The 24,127-nt window shown below is 29.1% G+C and overlaps 2 protein-coding genes across 2 annotated transcripts; one reads left to right on the top strand and one right to left on the bottom strand.

Moving 5' to 3' along the window:
- Positions 1 to 313: 313 nt before the first annotated feature.
- LOC143221013 (uncharacterized) lies at positions 314 to 1,513 on the bottom strand. The gene has a single exon (XM_076446554.1). It carries the CDS (start codon positions 1,511 to 1,513, stop codon positions 314 to 316), a length of 1,200 nt encoding a protein of 399 aa, XP_076302669.1.
- Positions 1,514 to 9,259: 7,746 nt separating this feature from the next.
- On the top strand, positions 9,260 to 12,782 carry LOC143221012 (uncharacterized). Its single transcript, XM_076446553.1, has 5 exons — positions 9,260 to 9,284; positions 9,347 to 9,405; positions 9,904 to 10,065; positions 10,738 to 10,941; positions 12,492 to 12,782. Exons 1-5 carry the CDS (start codon positions 9,260 to 9,262, stop codon positions 12,780 to 12,782), a joined length of 741 nt encoding a protein of 246 aa, XP_076302668.1.
- The last annotated feature ends 11,345 nt before the right edge of the window (positions 12,783 to 24,127 follow it).

The raw sequence follows: 24,127 nt of genomic DNA, 5'->3' as shown, positions 1-24,127 counted from the left end.
AATAAAAAAGATGTCGTTACATTTCTAAAAATATATTTCTTTATTAAAGAAAATGTAAATATTTAATACAAGACTTCGGTGACAGTTATATTTTTGGCTAGTTTTAAAGAAGGTAGAAGAAAGAACACGCCTGCTAATTACGAATTTCAAAGGAAAAAGTGAAGAAGATGGAACGAGAAATATTGGAGATTCGAACGATATTTTATTTCACAGTCTGACACATGGAACATAATATTTCATTACTCCCGAATCAAAGACGGTAATAAGTACCAGGTTCCACTACAACGTTCGACTCGATTTGATTCAAAGGAGTCTAATATCGATAACCTTTAATGTCATAACTATCGGTAGGTAAAGCATTGGCTAGACTAAGCAGTTCCGAACGATGGAGGCCGCTCGGTGACTGGAGCGCGGCACTATCGTGAAGCAACCCGGTTGAAAGACCGCGAAGAGCTGCGGCTTCGTGGAGCGAAGGAGGTAAACGTAGACCGTCGGCTTCGTGAAGCGAAGGTATACGAAGAGCGTCCGCTTGATGAAGACCAGGGGATAGCGCAGCAGGTCCGCTAAGTTCGGCTTGATGATACGCAGCGGGAGAAAGGAGAGGACTCGATTCGTGGAGACCGGCAGGTAAACCGAGAGGAGCTGGTTCCCGAAGAGGGCTGTGTTGAGGTGGAAGTTTGGGTACCGGTGCAGGGTTGACTGGTCCGTGAGTCAACAGCGCAGAGGAAGCAGCGTTATCGGCCACGTGCGCAGCTGCAGCGGCAGCATTGTTTTGAGCGGCTGCTGCTGCAGTCGCAGCTTTTTCAGCGGCACCTTGAGTGGTTTCGTAGTCGAGACGAGCAGCGGACAGCTGTTCGTCGACTGACTCTGCTCTTGCCTTTGCTTGACCGACCATCGTCGTTTGCGCTGCCAGCTCTGCTGCAGCCTCTGCCGCTGCCTGCGCTGCGCGATCGGCAGTTGCTTGTGCAGCGTTCAAGGCTGCCGTAGCTACTTGCAACTGGTGCATAGCTTGCTTTGCAGTGGTGCTTGCTGCACTCGCTGCGCGTTCGGCTTGCTGCAGCTGCAAGTTCTCGCCGTCTACAGCCACATGGGCGTCTCTGGATTGCTGCTCCAATCCCTGGACTACGATCTGTTTACCGGTGAGAGCAGCGGCTGCGGTAGCCGCCGACTGTGCGGCCGCTTGAGCCAGAGTGTTCTTCGCGACGAATGCAGCTTGTCCAGCAGCGGATTGCTGATTGCTCAGTTGCGTATGAGCTTGTTCCGCTGCGCCTGTCGCGATGGTAACCAACGGGCCACCAACGCTGAAACCTGGATGAGGAGGGCCACGAGGATGCGACGGCGCAGGCAACAGAGGGCCGGCCTTGGCATATGGACCAGGATCGGCCAATGCCAATGGTGGTTCTCGGGCATATTCGTATTCGTAACTTTCGGCTTGTTGGTCACGAGTTTGCTTCTTCGTTGGTCCGCATCGAGCCAAACAAACACACGCTAATAACACCAGGAGCAGCTTCATTTTTAACAGTCTTCAAATCACCTTGTATCTAAGTTATAACCTGCAATTAGAAAATTTCATTTCGACATGCAATCGAACGTTTTCTAATGTTTTCTAATTATGTATAATATAATGTATTTGAATACGATTACTCGATTATCAATTTCCTAACAGACTGAAAATTTTAATCGGATTAAAAATCTAAATGGTCCTAAAAACAGTTAGAGATTTCAAATTCGTGGGATAAACATTTTGTGTTTAATACTATGAAAGAAGCTATTAAAATAAGTTATTTAATAAACTACATTTTTCAGAAAACTATATTTCTGAACACGTTCTACTTTCGCCATTTTAATCGTTAGTTAATCAAGTTTATTACCAGTGTAATATAGAAGTTATTTCTAATTACAAAATCTATTTGTACCTGTTTTTCAAATGAAATTTTATTCTCTATATTTATTTATATCATAAATATATCATATTTTGTTATTTGTAGAAATATATTTATTTATATATTTAAACTGTTCTTACGATTCAATAGAATTTCTGTATCCGTACCAGTAGTACACTTTCATCGTAAAATAATACGCATCAATCTATGAAGAAAAACAAGAAAGTGGATATATCTAATATCAGATATCTTACAATTAGCTTTCTTCTAACGTTCATCTCACCTAAAACTCCTTAGCTTCTACTTGTGAAATTTTTTTAAACAAAATATATTCATAACTCTTTTTTTTTTATACACGATACAAAGGAACGAATTGAAAGAAACGATAATTGAAGAATTGATAGATATAGGATAGTAGAATTTGTTAAACGATGAAAAGATTTCCCCCATCGCTTCTTTCTGACTACACAAGGAAAAGAATTAATCCAATTTCTAGATGTTTGTACCTACCTCTTAAAATTTTAAAAATTAAAATATTCGACATTTCGGTTATTACGATTACATGCATTTAATTGTTACAAAATGTGAAACTGATTGATAATTAGTACTATATCTCCTTAGTGTAGAATATGTGATAAGACCTACGTTTGCTCAGATTTAGAGTCGATAATGCTTAAAAGTGTTACGTCCCTTGAGTTTTGCCCAAAACTTATATGAAAATATTAAAAGAAAATTTTCTGTCCTATCTCATGTTTATTTTCATCCTACAATTGCATATCGACTCATATACTCATATACATATTTATCATAACTGGAATATTTATCAGATGTTTGATCAATTACTAGAAGCGAGTGACCGAAGTCAATCCCCTAAATTATTTTGTTAAGTAAATACTGCAACAATATGGTTACTGAAACAACTACTTCAGAGTAATATTATAAAGTAATAAACCCGCAGCGATTCATTTGTTAATCAGTATTAGTGAATGACACGTTAATTTCTATTTTGTTAAGTTGTGAAATTATTTCATCGTATTTTCCCTTCGGTGTAATTTGATTTCTAAATTGGTAAACATTAGGTTTTCGATTCTAATTTTTGAAAGTAGTGTAGAAGTAACAAGTTATAAGACTTTATAACTGCTTTTTAAAAACATGCGTTTCAAAGTTTTTGAACACTTTCTAGCTAATATTTTAATGCGGTAAAATTATGTATTAATTTTTCGATTAAAGATAATGTGGAATAATAAGAGAAATTAAAAGGAAAAGTTGTTTCGTATGTATTGTCGGGAAAATGACAAAAGTTATATAATATGTCTCGATTTGAAATATAAAAATTGTTGTGCTTTAAATGTATTACAAATTAAAAGTAATTAGAACAGTATTAGCTACATCTAATATTCGGAGCTCGATTCAACGATTCAATCCTTTGAATATGATTTTATTATATCGAAATAACAAATGCAATACGAAATAAGCGTGAAAATAATTTCTTTAAGATTTTTGGCTTATTGTTATTAAATAAAATTATATTTGACTTCCTTCATAATTACTGACACATATATCAATGAAATAGGAAATAAAAGTCATGAAAAAAAGGAATAAAGGAAAGTTTCTCTAATATTTAATATCTTTAAAAAATTTTAACACGTTTAACGAATGAAAAATACGAAAATCTAGTATAATCTTTTAATACTAAGATAAGGAATTCTCGATTGTTCCATTAAAATTATAAATGTAATTTGTGAAATAAATATGTTGACTTTTTTTAAGAAATTTTTTTTTAGAAAATTAAAAGAAATGGTTTGAAATTATTATCATAAATAAATCATTCTAAAAAATCAAAGTCCAATTTTTATTAAAAATTCATTTCAAAAGACATTTATATTAGGCGATCTTAACTCATTCGTGTTGGATGATTTTTATTTATGTCTTTTCTTACCAGAAACCAGATTATGCACACGTGAGTATTCGGATTTGTCACAAATCGGTCTCAAAATAAATGGATAAATAGCGATAAATATTTCAAAATCTGTTCAGTGCTGTTATATATCTGATACATATATGGATTTTGTGAATATTGAATTTTATTGTTATATCACTCGTTTGCAAATAAGTACACGCGAATGAGTTAATATATGAGTGTTCCAGTTTGTAACATTTTTTCTAAACTATCGTCATTATCACTTCTTAGAAAATAGGAACATGCTTTATACTATAATTTTTTATATGAATTATGTCAAGGCAAATTCTCAAACAGTAGATCAAAGAATCTTCTAGTATCATAAAATTAATTTTTACGTTAAAGCGAAAAAAAATTGTACGGAAAGAATCAATTAGTTCTTTACTTTTAGCCACTTTCCTCTACTATACGAAGAGAAATAAAGTACATAACAGTTATAGTTGAAATGTTACATGTTAGTGATACATTATTTCACTAATAGCCACGGAATTAGCGAGTATTACACAATTTTGCAGAACAAAAAGGAAATATTTTACTTTTACTTTCATCACTTATTTTCTTTGTACGTTACTTTCATATACACATATATGAGGACATGTTCATTATATGCTTTATTCGCATATGACGAGAAAATACAATTCACGCTTTATGCAGAGCTTAGAACAAAGAAAAAGAATTTAGGTTTATAAGAGCTTATAGTTACTCACCAAGAGAAATAAAAATTGTCCAATAGATATAGATTCTACAACAAATGTTGCCGACATAAAATTAATTTTTTTAATATAGAAGTATTTGATATTGCGAGTGAGATTCCCAACAACGCATATTCCCAGAATATGAGTAGAAAAATTACTGTAGAAGCATATTAGTTCAAGGTTATATCAATCACTTGACTTGAATCTCTCAGAGTTCTTTTATGCCGTCTGTTTAATATCCTCAAATTATTGGATAATTATGACAGTAATACGAAATTGGGAAGAATTATTTAAAGATGGTTTATGATTCTTAGATGCGAGTTATGCATTACAACGGATAGAAGATATGAAACATTTATGAAAATAAAGAAGGTTTATGCTATATTTACATGTGAAAAGTACTCTTTCATCGATGTTAATAATAAATTCGTGTTGGCAGCTTTTGACTCTCTAGGGTACGTATGGCTGTCGCAAATGCTTTGATCAAAATCGTTTTGTGTATATTTCAGTATAGGTCATTTACCGTGGGTATAGTCATTTCCACTCACACTTGTTCTACATACTTAGCTAGACAGCGAAAGGCCCAGCATGACCGAAGCATGGACAACTAACGCACTGAAGTGGATGTGTCCCCTGCAGGAACTATACTAGTCTCTTGAGGGTAAATTAACGAACTATTGAATAAATTTTTCTATTTATACACGACATGTTACGAAAACAGAAAAAAAGTTATCGAATATTTGCGAGTAAGACAATTAACGTTAATTTCATTTCAAAAGGACCGATTGCAGGACCTATGTTTATTGAATACTTTTTACTTCTGTTGATGAGTACAATTACGCCTAAAATAGTATTTCGCTTGGAATAATAAATTTCGCAATTTTACGGCTAGATCAGGTTGTTGACTACAAAAAAAAAGAACATAAATAATACGGATCCTTTTCTTCACATAACTGATCAAAACTAATTGTTCATTTTGTCACGGACTTATTGTTAGACTTTTGCTACATTTAATCTGGAGCATTTACTTCTGGTTTAAAGCTATTACATTTACGACTATATGTATACCTTTTTTTGGACACTCCCATTGCAAACCTTTGTGCCTTTCACATTTTAACGTGTATTAGTCATAGAAGATTGGTAGGGCTACCATTCAGCATGCCTTTACCGTGGCGATAGTGCATGCTATATTATATTTTGTTGGTCAAGTTAATGAAATTTACAAGAATGTTGTTGATCAAGTTACCGGTTAATACTCTCTACCTATAAAGAATTCGATATTTTAAGATATTTGCGTCCAATCTCTAAATCTTTGTAACTGCATCGATATGCACAACCTGATTGTATATAAAAAAATTTGTATTCCATTACTAGACAGACTTATTGATCAATGAGTGCAGCTTAAGGTAGTAGAGTTTAATGCAGGTAATTTAACTCGATTTTTAAGACATAAAAATTATATTCTTTTACGAAATTCAGGAATGAAGTAGATCGTTAATGACGTACGTTCTACTTTTCCGGTGCAACTCTGTCGCAATTCACGAAGGTTCAAAACCAAATGTCCAGTTCCGTCGCGCTCTAAAAAGCAACGCATGTACTTATGTACGTAAATGCATAATTAAATCGATGGGAGACTTTATCTGTATATGATCGTACGCACATTTGCAGTGACATTCGTTCAATCGGTGATTTTATAGTTTGTATTTTATCTAAATAGTCTTTGTATAGTCGAATATTTATTATTTCAGGATTCGTCATATTAATTTTAAAGGAAATAAAAAATCGAAGAATAGTGTTTGCAGTATAAATTATTAACGAAAAAAAATAAACAGTTAAAGGTTAAAATAATGATAATAATACATTATAGTTTGTAACTTTTATAAAGTAATAATAAAAGTAATACGCGTAAAATAATATTAATGCACGAATTACACGAATCGAAGGATAAACTTTAAAAGTAATAAGTTAATTACATGTTAAATAAAAATGAGGTTAATTACATAATTATAATTACAATACATAATTCTGGAGGAGATGTTTAATTGACAAACCAATAAGAGAATATTATTAAATTTGTCATATGCAATGCATAAGAGAAAGTTATTTTCAAAGTACCTATCAGTGGGAGTGATATTTTTTGAGATATTGAAAAATATCTGTTTAAAATTTCTTGTTATGAAAAATTAAATTAACTAGTTAGGAGTATCGAAAATTAACGCATAATCGAATATTAGATTTTGTATTTACGGAAAAGGTAATTGAAAGAAAGCTAATTGCAAGTTATTACATCACCCATTTGTGACCGTGAAGTATAATTCTGAGAGAATGTTTTAAAATTGTGAAAATATGTCAAGGAGTCAATACCACCAATAAATATATGAAATATAAACCCTATCACTTTCTTGCTCTTTAGATACTTTACTTACAGTTCCGCATGCTTTCTCGTATGTATATCCATAATTCCATTACAAGTAATTAATTTATTCTATTAATTGTTATATAATACAAAAGAATTTATAAATACATTTTTAAGCCTACAAAAAGGACAGAGCGATTAAATAAATTAATAGAAATTCTAATTAAGTTACTCGTGTTAAGTAAATCTATATTAACCGCAAAAAAATAAAAATTTTTTAAAAACAGTTAAAAAAATGTAAATTAAATCGGTTAAAAATTATCCCCTATTTTATTTGTATTTTATTTATTTTGTATAAAGAATAAGAAATATATGTCACTTGCTTTAAACCCACATTCTAGATGTACGTAATAAGGTTCTACACTCTGTTCTCACGTAGTGACCATATAACATTGAGTGCACGTGAATAAGTGAAAGCAAGTATATCGTATATTTAACATAAACTTTTGCAACTGATCCTTGTTAGCTTAGATGCCTCATTAAAGTAGAAATTAGGATTTGACAATTTAAATATAACATATAAGTTGTGAGTAGTATTTATATATAAAAATAAAGAGGGTAAATTCAAAGAAAAAAAATTGCACACACGTAAATATCAAATACTAAACGTAGCACGAATTATTTTGTATAGCAATTTAATTATAAAAACAAAAATTATGTACTAAGTAAATCATATAGTATAAAAAATGTACTGATATACATTTCTATATTTTTATCAAATATTTTATGCCTTTTTTTCACCACGAAATTAAGTAGAATTATTTTTTGTATCCGAATTAGAGTTTTAAAAATCTCTAATTTTTGATACTAATTCCTTTACTCTAAACACTGTTATCAATTAATATGACGTTACGTATAGAATTAAAATATTAATTCGAATATGACTATCTGTTCTTTGATAAAGAAAAAATTTATTAAATAAACTGTGATAAATAAAAAAATTCAAAATCCTCAGTTCATTTGTACATTGAATTTTTTTAAATGACCTTATCATACTTTAAAAACGGTATATCTAGTGATATCACAATTTTAATAACTACGGTTAATATAAACATTGTAAAGGTAAAAAAAAAATTATTAAAACACTACAACTATACACTGTATATAAATTTTAACTAATTAATTTGGTGAAAGTCCGTTACTTCGAAATATTAGAAAAACGAAATTTCAGGAAACTTTTCTCCTAGCTTCGAGAATATAAATAAATAAACAAATGTCAACAAATTTTCAATACTCACTAGGTTTGAAATTGGTCAAATGGTCAAACGTTTAAGGAATGGTTGTTTCGACTCGAAGAAACAACTAAGAACTGATACCACTTACCTGGTTATCGTAGCTCTTATAGGTCTGTTCTCAGAGCTAATGGTAATATGGTGGTTACGGAAGGGGTTCAGGATATTGAGAATAATGGCAAACTGTTTCTTTGAAATAACGATAAAGCTCGATTTTGTTATAAGCTAACATTTCTTATTTTAAAATTAATTTATCGCGATGTAAATAAATATATTCATATATCTTTCATATCCTTTTAATTGGTATAATATAGACAGATTTTAAAAACCGGATCTTCGAAAATGTAAGCAGTAGAAAGAAAAGAAATAAACGATTTTATTTATGGTTTCGCAATAAAGAAATTTTATATTTAATTAAGTACCTCTTTTCTCAATAGAATATTTTCCAATTTAACCTTAATGTGATTTTCTAAAATTCGAAGAAGAATTAAAACATTTAAAGAAACTTAAAATTTTTAGTATAGAAATATTCGTGCATTGCATTTTTGTTTATTATATAAAGAAATAATATAATATTCAAATTTAATAATATATTTTGAAATAATATATGAATATAATATTTTAATTAATTATTATTAAATTATTATTATTAAATGCAAGTAGTATTTTATTTGCAATCTAATAGCTTTATCCTTTATTTTTAGGATATCAAGAGAATATTTAAAATATTGCAACTGATTTTATATGATTTTATTATACATTTAATAAATGATATTTTAATAAATTAATTTTGATGTATAATAATTCAATTCAATAACGTGTAATATTCAATAATATTAATAATAATATAAGTTGGATATTTTAATTTTATTGGATATTAATAATATAATATAAGTTGGTTTGTATACTCATTGTATACTCGATATGCAAACTTCGATACAATCGCGTTTCATTCGTTTCTTTGGTTAATGTGCTTCCATACGTCACACTAATTAAAAATAATTTTATACTCTGGTATATGATGATTTATATGAATTACAATCCGGCATTTACTTAAATTCCTTGTTTTCAGAATGTACATCTTTTACATTTACATCAGTGAGTATTGTCCAAGAAACTCCCATCCTTAATTTTCTAACCAAGTAAATGTAATTTTTTAGTGCTCCTGACGTTCGAATATTTTGATTGTGGAAGAGTTCACAAGATTCCAATTAACTTAGTAAGTCTAAAACTACTTCTTATTACTCGTTTACACGGTCATCATTGTTCCATGCCTTTTCATTCTAACCAAGTCACCATTTAGTAACCTTCAATGAAAAGAATCGAGTTCCTATCTTGTATTTACGAATTTATTCTTGCGCACCTTTATTTCAATGCAACTTGCAACTAACAATGTAAACTTGTTAATTCTCCAAGGAATATTCGTATTATAAACATCATATTACACATAACTATCATAATATATACGTAACTTTGAATAAATATCTAAAATATAACGTTGACATGTAAATAGATCATAAAAACCGAAAAACTAATTTCTTCTTCTTAGAATTATTTAATTTAAAATTAATTCAGAATTATACTAGCAGTCAATCTGATTTTTACAAACACCTCAAACAACATTATTAACTGGTTGCTATATTCTTTAATTTCACGATAACTTAATTCGGTAATATTTTATTAATAAGAATAACATTTTTTACGTTTTTTTACATAGAATCAAAGGGAAATGCGTTATGCCAATGGACCGACTTGCAGTGGTTCAAATAATCCAAAGAAAGTTCCAGAGAAAAGTAGTAGCATAGCGCAAAAAGCAGCACAGGAAGCCAAAGCTGCATCAGAAGCACAGAATATTGCTGGTCAGCAAGCTGCACGTCAAGTACTTATTTTTCTTCCGACCTATGCGTTTACGGTGTTCGATCATGAGAACACAAGTAAAGATCTTATACCTTTTTTTTTGTCCGCGATAAGACAGAAAATCGAGTTATTCGCTCGTTAAGCTCCGTATTCTTCGCGTTTCTCGACGGAACGAATCTTTAGACGCCTACGATTAATGAAAGATCTATATTACAGCAAGGCTTAAATCAAATCTCGTGTAGTGAATCCTATTACGTCAGATTCGTTTCTCACATGTGGGATTGATGCATATGTTTTATGAATGTTTGCATTATTCGTTGCGAAAACAAACTAAGCGAGTTACCGTTTTCTACGAAATCGCTAAACTCTAATTCCCACATAATGACTAAAAATATTACTTGTGAAAGTAATTGTGTTATAACGTGTTACGTTTCGCTAAGCGCCTATTAGTAATACTGGGAACAAATAAGAGACACAAGAAATTAATATAAATTTATCAATGAAATAAGTATGAGATTACCATAAAATAATCAATTAAATAAAATTAGGTTTAATAAAAAATTATTCACGTAATAAATATAAATATTATAAAATAATAGATATGAACAATATAAAATGATCAATAAAATGAAATCGAACGATACTTGCCAATTTCTTATGAGAAATATTTGTACAAATGTTCTTTGACATACAGGTGAAGACACAGCTTGCAGAAAAAGCAGTACAGGCAGCGAAAGCCGCGGAAGAAGCGCTGTCAGGGAAGAAAGTCATAGTAGATCAATTACAAGAAGAAGTAAGGGAAGCACAGTCAGTCGTTCAAGAAGAGTCCTCATCTCTAGAGCGAGAACAATCTAATGTTAATGCTGCATTACAAGCAGCTCGTCAATCTCAAGATCAGGTGATGTATATAAATTTAATGACCGAAGGAAATAAAAATTTACATTAGTAACTTGGAATGTAAACAATTTCATTTTTGAATTTATATTAGCACGTACATTTGTCACGTCTCAATTTTCATTTCTCATTTCTCAATTTCTATTTCTCTTTGTCTGACGACCATTTCATTTTTATACTTGAAATTGAAAGAAACTAAGTGCATAGGTGAAATAATAAATGAATCTAATACGTATCAAATGAGGTAATCAATTAGCAAAGAAGATCTTGAAATGTTATCATCGAATTAACGAACGATTCATGAGAGATCATTAGTCAGGTAGTAATTCCTCTTCTTTTACGTATCGCAATAGACGTTTAGAACTATCCTAACTGATATTTTTCATGTATCTGTCTTACTACAATCCAAGAGTAATTTATTCGATTCGCATATTATGTTCATTTTATTTTCACGCTCGTTAAAAATATGCATATGATAGCTACATCGAGTGATTTAAACAATTTTAGAAACGATCATTGCGTTTCATTGCATAGCAAATAAAATTTTATCACTATATGGAAACAGGTACAGGCTACGCTATATTTCTAGAGAAATATCGAATTATAAAAATGGCGTTACACGAGATTCAGTTTACGCTCAAGAAGCCTTTAACAATGTTTTCTAATTTTTTAGAGAGAATAATTTATTTACTTATTTAACAAAATATATACATATATTTATTTATTTCTTCGAGCTACGCGTATGCATTAAGATGCATATCGTAAAACGAATAATTAATAAAATTAAAAGTTGCAGGAGATTGACTGTTTATACCTATATACATAAATATAAACGAATATTGCATATTACGCAAGAATTAGGTATGATTTTTGAATCAAATTATATCAAAACGACGTTATATATAAACTACCTATACTTAACGTTTTACAATTCGAATTAGATTCGACGTTTTATTCCAACTATTATTTCAAGAAATCATTCAATTTCATCCTAATTCGCATATTTACATATTGTTTACGATTTTAATTTTAAATATGTGTTTAAATTTAAATTCTGAATCGAAACAAAATTTGTAGTCTAACTTAACAAAATATAAACATACTTCTATTAAAATCAAGCATTACACGTATATCTAGATAAATAGTAAAATCTTGATTTACAATTATAACCTCATGTATATATAATAACTTGTATTTATTTTATTGTCTTTTACTTAGTAACACCAGCACTTCTAGAAATTATTCTAGAAGGAATTATAAATGGCGTGACGTATGAAAATCATACTTAATACTAATGGCAAGCATTTAGCAACTTGCTCTACGTATCCACGCACGCATACACATACCTATGTATATATGTTTAGCCGTTCACTGAGGTTTCCTATATGTTCAGTTTCCTATATGATTCATTTTATTGTTGCTGGCCGTAATACACGGCCTTAGTAAGCTGGCAAGAATTACCGAGAAATACTTTCAATATCGTAAAAATCGGAACGCAACCCGATCAAAGAAGTCGGTTTACCTTACTTCTCTTTTCCTTTGGTTGCGATGCAGTTAAAGACGCTGACACACGCGATGCAGACAGCTAAGGCGAACGCAGCGAATGCCCAGGCTGCTGCAAGCGGGGCCCAAAAAACTTTACGAGAGAGAGAGGAATTGGTTGATGCGGCAAAAAGGCGGGTGGAGGAATTGTCAAATCAGCTGAGAGTCGCTAGGCAAGAGCTGGCCAACACGAATCGCGCCGCGGCTAAGGCGAACGCAGCGGCTAACGAGGCGAAAGCCAATGCTAGCAGGAACAAAAGGCGTTTGGAAAATATTCGCAGGATGAGGACCATGAAAAGGTGACCTATCCTTTCGTTTCAACCGCTCATTCGCCAAATCGATTAACTCCATGAAACGAAAAGTAGAAATTTATTTTCAATATGAAAGGTTAAATACGTTGAACTGATTTTAATCTTAAAATTTGGAAAGATTCGAAAAGGGGAGTTAAACACTTTGACCTGTGAACGGTTTATTTGTATCTACGCATATAGCCAATGAGATAGTGGTTAAAATTAAGTACGTTTTGTTTCGAAATGTTAGAAGTCTCTTTGCAAAAATTAGAAACTTAATTTTGATGCATATTACTTTGACTCGCAAACTAGATTTGCGATTAATTACCAGTTTTAATTACCAGCATAAGTATTTCAATATTTTTACTGTAATACTCCCATGTGTAACTAATAGAGAATCAAAAGTATCGAAATAATGAAATTTTTTAGTAATTGAACAATCAATTTTATAATATTAAATTTAATTTGTTAATTTATTATTAATTAAATATTATAAAATTTTTTATATAATAAAAATTCTGATATTAAATTGTCTTGTTAAAAATGATGTTTTTAAAAAGGGATTTTACAATCATTTACTGCGAATTTATAAATTTGTATCTTTTTCTTTTTGTTCCAAGATCATAATTTTTTTCAAGATTTTGATTATAGAGACTCTTTTTTTTCGTACTGTACTAACGAGGACACAGAAGTTTTCGAATTACTTTTGGACAATAGAACAATTCTTTTCTGATATTAAATTCATTTATAGGAATAAAAATAATTTTCTTAAAAGGAATTTTGTTACTCAGCAATTATTAATTGTAAAATTTGGATTGGATCTTTTATTTGTTTTTAGAGCGTTTTCATGTGTCATAGATCTAGATATCCGTATATTTTGTTGTTTTATTGTCAGAACCAATGGAATACGATGTTGGAATTTAGATTCTTTAAGCTTTACCTTCTGGTACTAGTATTTGAGAAATTTAGACTTTTAGTATCTGTGATTGTAGACTTCCCGACGCGAAATACTTTGTCTGATTTTCTTGCACTTTCACCACTTTAATTAATTACATTTTTCTCCGATACTCTCGGTTTTGTTTAATTACTATTGTATCATCGCATTAAATTCTTATAATCAGGATCGTTCAATCTATACCAGAAGGAAAAAGTATACGGAACACTATTTTGCTATTAGAATATTTAGGCAATAAGAATTCATGAGTTTTAGTGCAATATATTAACAGCTATTTTTTTTATTTTTGACACAACTGTATTAAAAATCGGTTCAAGTAAAATAAAAAGATTCGAAAACTGGTTGTCGCAGACTTTCATCGTTACCTTTTCCAGTTTCAAATTTCAAATTCGTGATATATAGATTTAAAAAGTTCATTTTTTACATACATATACGAATTCGAGGACAAATTTGTAAAGAAGGAAATATTAATTTGTTGAAGTAAAGATTTATTGTTTATCTTCTTTAAGCTTAAAAAATATAAAAAGTATTTAAATTCCTTTTTTTTAAATATAATTAAATGTGGAAAGATATATAATTAATATTTTGGTTAATAATAAAAGGGTTAAAACATGAATGAAAATTATAAAATTTATTTCGTATCAAGATTGTTTTCAAGGAACAATTATTTACAGAGGCAATCACAGACGGAACTTGAAATGACGTGAATTGACGTCAGAGACAACCAGATGACGTGACATACGTGAATGATTGTGAATGTGTTAACCATTGTTTAACAGTAGGATTACAAAAACCAAAATGATTCATTTTAATCTTTTCATTATTACACTTTTCGAAAGCAAGCTATCCTTTGGGAAATTATTGTTACGTTCTATCGAGATAGGAATGTAATTATAATTTCTATTTATTTTCATCGTACCATTTTATATGTATATACATATGTATAGTACACATATATATATTATTTTTAAATACATTTATATATTACATATATGTATTATCTTTAAGCACATTTTGCAGGCCGGTAAAATCTGAGTCCTAGTGCTAATAACTATTTAATGAGAAATTGTGAATTAATGTCTTTATAACTTTTTCTTCTTTAAGGTACAGTCACGCACGCAAATTTTCAAATGTTTATGTTCCAAATTTATTATTTATTAATAATTTTTATTATTAAGTTAGATACAATATATTGAACTAATCCTGTTAAAATAATACTCGCACTTTAAATAAGATTAAGCTTTAATTACAGTTATCACGTTTTCTTAACTTCACCCAGTTCTTTTATAACTTCAAATGCAGTATTATTTCCAAAATATGTTCTCAGACTAAGATATTTTATTTAAAAATTTAAGCTATTTTTATTAACGACTCAGATATTTTTATTAATGATTAATGCTTACATTTTACGATTTGGGACCAATATACAAAAAGAAAATTTTATATATATAACAATTGATAAAATCAATATTTTTATTTGAATTATATAATATTTTGTTACATGTTAATAATTGATATTAACATATTATTATTATTTATATATAAATTATATTAATTCATAATATAATAAAAAATCATTAATTGAATAATAAGTAGTTAATAATGTATCTTTATTTATATACATTCACTAACTAGAATTGTTTGTACCATGCAATTATATTATACCTTCTTCTCATTTGTAGATGCGTACATGGAAGAAGCTAATAAAATAGCAACTCTGGAGGAACCTATACAGATATAAATATCGAATCGATTACTTAGATATAAATGATTTAAGTTAAAACATAATATTACGAATTAAGTGAGAAACATAAAGTCTTAATGTTTCTCGACAGCATCAATCAATATGTATCAATGAAGCAGAAGAAATAACGAAGTCTTTTCTAAGTCTTGTAAGGATATTTTACACATAAACATAATACGAATTAACGTAATTATATCCCTTTGCAAAATATTCAAAATTGATATTGCTATGATTTTCAATATTTTCATTTTCCACAGATATTTTTATGATCATATATTAGTGACCATTTGGATAAAAAAATTTATCATGATACAAATCACAAACCAAATACAAACGAATGGAAAATAATTGTATACTTTTGGTATTAATATAATTAAAGCAGAAATGAATCCGAGTTTCTGAAATTTTTTTATATAAATTTCTATACGATCAAAAAATTACACTTCGCTGGAAAATAATTTAATTTTTATTATTAATAAAAATAGTACAGAAAATATAAAATATTATTGATTATTAAAATTAATTGTCAGAGTATCATTTTAATACCTTCTCTCTCGATTGGCATACATTTTGCGTATCACAGTTGTTACTTTAGTGTGACATTCTTGATTCGCTTCTTTGTATAAATAAGATTTATCGTCTATATACTTTTTTAATTTGAAAAACTATTGAAATTTTATATACATATGTGTAATACAATAGTAATAAAAATGAAATATGAGTATCTTAGAAATAAAAAGATTTTTTATGATATTTTATGACGTTTCCATTATTCCATATCTCAAATACTGAAGTATTTTTAGTAAAATTTCATCACGTTTTTATTATTCCATATTTTTTTTTGAATTAATAACTTAAATACACGTTACTGATTTTACACGTTACATAACTGAACGTTACCCTAAGCTTTTCCCAAACTACTTCTACTTTTGGCTGCCTCGAAGCAGTTTATTACGTCAATGATCTTTTATCACGAATGCTTTTTAGTCACGATTGCTGACATTTACATTGAAATCGTGATTTACCTATACAAACCTTCTGTCACGCATCGGTGAACTCAGATCCTTTCTAGAGCAAAGAGCAATGACGTACAACGTCGGTGATTACACTAAATTTTTTGAAGATCTCAAATCTTCTATCGAGTATGTTATTTTTAAGGTCAATATATAGAAGTAATAACAGTTAATATTTTATATTTTAAATTTACCATTTTATGTTAATATTTTACAATTTTGGTGCAATTAATAAATATGGAACATATTTAACATACTTTCTTCGTACATATAATTAATATTAAATTACTACTTTATTCCACTCTTAACGATAGTTTGAATAATTCATTATTTTTTAATGAAATATATACAATGTACGTAACAATGTACAGTAAACATACCTAAGATATAAAAACGATTACTCTTAATATTCTATACTTCACGTTTTTAATTTTTTATTTATTTAAATAAAACAAAGCAATTAACACTTCAGTTTGTAATTGTAATATCTTTTTACTCATAATTGAATAATGTATTTAAGAGTTTTTAATTTGGATGTAATGTTTGGTATATAATAGACACAACGTCCGCTAAATGGAGATGTTCACAAATACCTTATACCTTATACTCTATATTAAATTTTAATTTAAAATTGGTCGAAGATATGTACTTATTACAATAGTTAATGTAAAAAACTGAAAATGTTAATATTTTACAAAATTTTATTACAAACAGAATTTTTAAATAAACTTGGAATTCATATACATATATTACATATGTATGTGCTATTTTTCCCAGTCGCTTTAACTTAAGAAAGCATCCTCATCCTTCATCCTCATCCTACTCATGAATCTTACCGTGACGCCAGATTCTCTAAGAACAATGTTCTTACTATAAACTTTCTCACGCAGATTCCAAACAATCGATCTTTCCAGACCGTTACATACATTACTTCGACGCACTGATGTGACGATCGAAGAATAAGGTCACGAAATCGCAACTTCATACTTACATCCTCTTTGTTTCTACAAGTTGTCCAGTGTTACATCCAAAGCCGTTGACTACTGTTTTCACTTTGTATACAGATAACCCCTTCACAAACAGTAAGAGGATAATATAATACATATATACATATGGATATAACATTGACATAGATTTGAGTAGCTCTTACAGATATAGACAAACCAAAAATTCCAATGACATAGATGAGTGATTATATCACTCGTATCAGTTGGAAGCATTTGCAATTGGGTTCACCCTTGAGAAGTTTTACATTTTTACATTTACTTCATTCATATACATTTTACAATAGGAGCTAATCGTATTAACCTCAAATTGTGGTAAATAAATAATTATTTGATTAGCCGTTTTACAAATTTAACTATTCGGTGTAATATCATAATGGGAAGATAAGTACTATGTTAGACGGGTTCAAAAATAAGTACTAAAGAATTTTTAACAAACTTTTTCAATTTTTAGTATTTCAATTCTACTTTTTTTTATTTCTCCTCTTTAAATATATTTACTAGTAAAATAAAAAATCTGTCAGGGACAGTTTGAAGAAATAATACATTTTCAGTTATTCTGAATAAAAAACGTAACAAATTTTTCCAAATTTCCATTAAAGTAATTGCCATGAGTTCTGTTCACGATGCTGATTCAATTATTTGCGTGAAATGTAAAGCAAACATTTATCTTCCGTTTTTTGATAAGCATGACCCGGATGTCTAACTCGAAACTTTCAAGATACGAATTCTGACTCAATGAAAACTTTTTGAGTTTTCATTAAAGCCGTAAAATTATTTTAGCGCTTTATTCGTATATTACATTCGCAATGTTAATAGTTATGTAAACTATTATTCCATTTTTAAATTTTACAATCTTGTGAACAATGGAATGAAATGTGATATTTTTATTTATTTAGCATTTTTATTATTGCTATAGTTTCAACCTTTAGAAAAAGAAGGTTTTTCTGTTGGAGATTATAATACTATTACTAGTAGTACTACAAGATTGTTGGCATACTAATTATGTTATTATACAGATATTAATAATACAGTTTTTAGATTTATTTTATTTATTAGGTTATATTATTTTAAGAAAGGTATCAGAATATTACATACAGTTGCAAGTAGTTTAAAGAAAATTCCATTAAACAACAACGGAATAAAGAAAAATTTTTAATTCTCGTTTTACTGATAATTATCAAGCAAGAAGTGAAATGAATGAACCAAAAATTGAAAGAAGATTACTACAATATGTAATAGTATAATAGTATATAGATACTGGTTAAATAGTTATAATGAAACAAGATGATCCAAATACTCTATAAATTAGGAATGAAAATCGAAAATTTATAAAAATCATTCCGTATATTGTGCGCATGCAGAAAAGATAAAAAATAAAGAACGTGACGAGAAATTATACGTTTCAAGATACAATGTAGATGTTATAAATTGTATCAGAATTATTTAGATTGATAACTTATAATTAGTTAGGCATTAAGAAAATGCTATAAAAAGGAATAATATTACCAAAGGCTAGTTTTTTAACGATTTTTTTTTAAATATTGGAATTTTTAACAAATTATGTTAATTGCCATGTGTCTTATTTATGTAAATTGTAGGATACCTACAGACAGAAAGCAAGGTTTTCTACATCCTTTGGTTGAAAATGATCGACCACACAATCCACGCATACCACTTACAATTAGATCCCCTACTCATAATGTGGAGGTAGTCATAATCACGGATACACCTATATAATATAATGTATTCGTTTTACCTAGAAATGTGTAAATATCTCGAAATCTATGCGTGATGCGAAAAAATATTTCAGATGAATATCGTAGGATATTAAAGAAGATATATAGATCGTTTATTTCAAAAGTGGTGTAAGTACTTTCTTTAAAAAAATGAGATATGACGTAAATTATGCTTAATTTAGTGTAAACTTTTTGTTTATAACTAGTTAGTATTTAATATCTTAAAAATGCCAATGCTTTGTTCGATTTAAAATTGGCTGGTAAAAGAAATTGCGTAACCATTGATTAAAAAAATGGTATAAGTCCAATTTCCATAGACAGGTGACGGGGTTATATACGAAAAATATAAAGATATGCAGCAGCTATTATCTTATATCATGAATATTTCGAAACACTGCCACATGAGGAGCATAAATAATTAATAATACCAATATCTTGTGTTAAATTTAATAATATATAAATATAATTAACGTTCAAAATAAAAAATGCTAATCCTATTTTATTTCTTGTTATTATTTATAAACAAAATTGGATTAATATGAGATATATTTTAAGCGATATTTGTTATTTAAAAATTGAAATTAAATGATAATTAAAATTGACTAATTATGAAAGTGGTATAAATCCATTTGCAGCCTGGAAATTATATATTATTTTAGTTAAATTAGCCTAAAAGAAATTTATATAATCAAATTACATATTGATAAATTAGTACAAACATTCCCAGACTTCACATAATTAACTTATATTTTTTAATTGTCAGATCTTCTAACATTCAATTTTCTCGAAACCAAGGAAAATGGACTTGCACCATTTTCCAAATAAACGGTCCATATAATAGTACAGCAGAAAATCCAATATCCATTATTAAAAAATCTAGTACCTAAATGTTCTACGAGTTTAGATTTATTATTTATTATTTGAATGAATATTTTTTCTTGCTTCTGTCTCTTATTATCAAAGAAATTTATCATATGATTAAAAAATTCCGATTTTAATTGAAGTATGCGTGCATATAAAGCATAAGGAGTTACACATAGATTAATTATTGTTTGTTTGCAAATATTACTTCACGTAAATGAAATCGTTACTCAAAATTACAGTCCGATTTTTGTTTCTGTTTTAATTTTAATTGTGCAACGATAGAAGATAAACCAAAACTTTTCAAACAAAAAGTGTTTGATTTTTGATTTTCTGTCACTGTATAGTAAAAATACCCTCGTGTGAGATCCCGATTAAGAAACAGAAAAATTGTTGAAACTTTAATCGTTGATTTTAGTCTCGTAAAGTCATTTTCTGTCAACGAAGAAATTACTTTATGCATAACTCGTTGTGTTTAGATTCGTGTCAGAAACATTCGCTAAAATCAAAATTTTTGGGTTAAAGAATTCTTTTGAAATATAACATTTTAACAAATTGTGAACCACCGTACATCTTTCTAGAATTTCATATATACTCTATTCCTATGATATTAACATATTAAATTAATACCACAGAAATAACATTAACATATTAAATACTGGCAACAGAAGATACACTGTAAGATAAAAATGATGGAAGTGCAGCAAAAATTGAGAGATTTAAGATTAGTGGATTTAATAAAGAACAATGAGTAATTGAAAATAAAATCTCTTGTTTACTAAGAAGATTGGAACGAAAGTGATGGTGAAGTGCCTTCACACTCCGAAGGACTTATGCCACTAAACAAAAGACTTCGACTGTTGGAGAAACAAACGATGTATAATGACTAACTAAGTAAGCAACTGAGGATATTGGAAAGTTTATACGATTTTGCAACAAAATCATACCAAAAGATATGGATAGTTCGTACAGAAAATAACGTGAGAAGAGTGAAAAATAATAAAATAAGATACAAGCGTTTTAATATTCGAACAGTCATACCTACCTATTAATTCGCACACTAGAGATTTTACTGTAATATTTATTTTAAAAATTACGCGAAAGTCGTGTTTAAATGTTTGTATAGGAAATTATTTCTATACTCGTTAGATATTCCTGTATTATAGTAGGCATAGAAATATTTGTAAAACATTAGTTACATATTTTACGTGAACCATTATCAAGATTTAAGATTTCTTAGCCAACACATTACTGATTTGCACGTTTAGATTTTGTATTGATAGCATTATAAAACACGTAGACGCATTAAATTTGAAATTGCTTTGTGCAGAAAATAAGTGGTTGATGCAAAAAATAAATACCTGTTGTAAAAACGATTCGACAACAGCTTTAAGAATTAAAGTAAAAAGTATATGTTTCTACTGAAAAATTTAAATATAATCTTTACAGAGTTTTTCAAAGTTATGGCAGGATTATGCTGGCTTTGATAGTGTATAACGTTTATTTAAAATATTTTTTTATATCTACCTGCATTTTTCGAGATAATTAGACATTTTTATATAAATCAGACATATTATATAACTTTAATAATCGCACATTGTTAAATCGTCACTCGATGCAAGTAATTTTTTTAGTTTTAATGTTAAAGAATTCGTTTTGCATGTACTTTTAAACACATTTCTTTGCAATAGCACCATTTACATCGTAACATTTTAAAGAATTTGATAAACTAGATATTCATATTGTTTAACAAACGAATAAAATCCTACTTCAACAGATTACAAAAGGATGAATCATCATTAATTTTTGATTGCTTAAGATCATTTCAAGGTTACAATATCAGAGGTCATTGAACTATTCTCGTTGATGGTTAAGAACATTATGATATAAAAAAGTAAATAGCAGTATGCAAAGAACTGTCAATAAATTATTGTGACTTTCAAGATGGCTTTGAGATAGAGTTTCTCAACCAACATTTTTCTCGCCCAACATATTCATAAGAAATGAAATGTTACAATCAAAATGTTTATAATATTATATAAATAAATTCCATGTTTGATAATAATTTCTATATGTTAAGTGAAACACCCTGTATATTTTTATCGATAGTTACTTCATAGAAATTTCGATTTATAACACATACTTCAATCTGACATCTTCTCGTTTAAATTAAGAATAGAGAATAGAAAAATATAAGATTAAGAATTTTTATTTTATTTCATTTTCATTTAATTTCACAATTCATAGTTTTCATAGCAACCCATAAAAGCACAACGTAATTCAGTATTAAATCGCAATGAACGAATTGAGAAACACTGCTGTAGATGACTCAACAGCATTGTCATTGATCGAAACATGGTTCTGATGGCTCCAATTTTCGAATAATTTTGTACAGAACATAACCTGCTGTGCATTCGCGCAACTGCTAACGCCCTGCGTGGAAATGGTTAAGTAGAGCGTGTGAACAGTATTATAACAAGCCTCCTATTGACCAAGAGGGGAGATGTAGCTCACGCGAATTGAAGTGAGAGGTTAGAAGCTACATAATGAGCTATTATAACAGTTGACGCGCAGTTAATCAAAAATTGGTTAACAAAATTTCGTTGAATTGTTATTGTAACTATGAAATAGCTCACGTGTATTGAAGTGAGAGGCTAGAAGCTACATAATGAGCTATTATAACAGTTGACGCGCAGTTAATCAAAAATCGGTTAACAAAATTTCGTTGAATTATAAGTATAACTATGTATTTCTAAAATTACGATTTGAAACAAAAATGTCTTCACGTGAAACAGATACATGCAATAGTCGAAGTAACGGTTCAGGCAACGTTTCAGAACGATCGCACGAGTAGTTAAGAGTAACTTGATTCGATACGCAATGATTTTGTTTTATAGCGTGCTCAAGCACATTTTATAGTCGATAATCAAACTCAGACAAATATATCAAGATTCTTGACAATTAAAATAGGTATTAGATAATAAGAAATATTCAAAAAGTCCTTAATCTGGATCTTTCAAATTATTAATTTCAAATTATTCGTTATTCGAACGATGAATATTAATTTCTCGTAGATGTAATAGTTATTTAGATATAGTTGACATCTTTTTGTTTTAATGGAATTATGTGGCTTTCTTAGCCGGATGATTGAACGGATTCATTGATCCTGGATATCTGAGTTCTCTAAGGTCATCCAAGATCTAGAAAGCATAGAGGCGTGGCAACTACGTCACTGTTACGTCTAGTCCAACGTGTTCACCTAAAAATTCCCTTTTATTATTCATCCCGCACTTTCTCTTTGTGGAGTCCTTAAGACATTGCCAGTTTCCTGTCCTTTTGCCTTACTATAATCAAGGATCTTTGAAGACCCTTGATAAACGAATTTTCCTTAAATTTTTTCTATTTTTTATTTTCGTTTCTATGAATATTATTATTATTATCATTATTATTATTGTTGTTGTTATTGTTATTATTATTGTTGATATTGTTATTATTGTTATTGTTATTGTTATCGTTATCGTTATCGTTATCGTTATCGTTATCGTTATCGTTATCGTTATCGTTATCGTTATCGTTATCGTTATCGTTATCGTTATCGTTGTTGTTGTTGTTGTTGTTGTCGTCGTCGTCGTCGTCGTCGTCGTCGTCGTCGTCGTCGTCGTTGTTGTTGTTGTTGTTCTTGTTGTTGTTGTTGTTGTTGTTATATAAATTATTATATTAATAATTATATAAAATAATATTATTATATCTATGAAATTTTGTTTCTAGGAATATTTATCTATTCATACCACCATTCTACTTGTTTAAAGTACCTAAAACCTGTAATTTTTCTGATATAATATGCAATATGATATTTGTATTATAAAATCAAATGAAATTATTTTGGCTAGTACCTTACATTAAAATTGACATAATCTAGCTTGACAACGAAGTATATAAGGAAATTATTTAACAAAAAATTTGTTACAAAGAGAATTTGATTTTTGAATTATCGATGTACATATGTACTTATCATTAGCGTATACTTTCTAATCAGTGATTA

The sequence above is a fragment of the Lasioglossum baleicum genome, unplaced genomic scaffold (assembly GCF_051020765.1).
Source record: "Lasioglossum baleicum unplaced genomic scaffold, iyLasBale1 scaffold1811, whole genome shotgun sequence".
NCBI classification, from domain to species: Eukaryota; Metazoa; Arthropoda; class Insecta; order Hymenoptera; family Halictidae; genus Lasioglossum; species Lasioglossum baleicum.
Note: the sequence above shows the minus strand (reverse complement) of the source record. Positions and strands in the feature narration are given on the sequence as shown.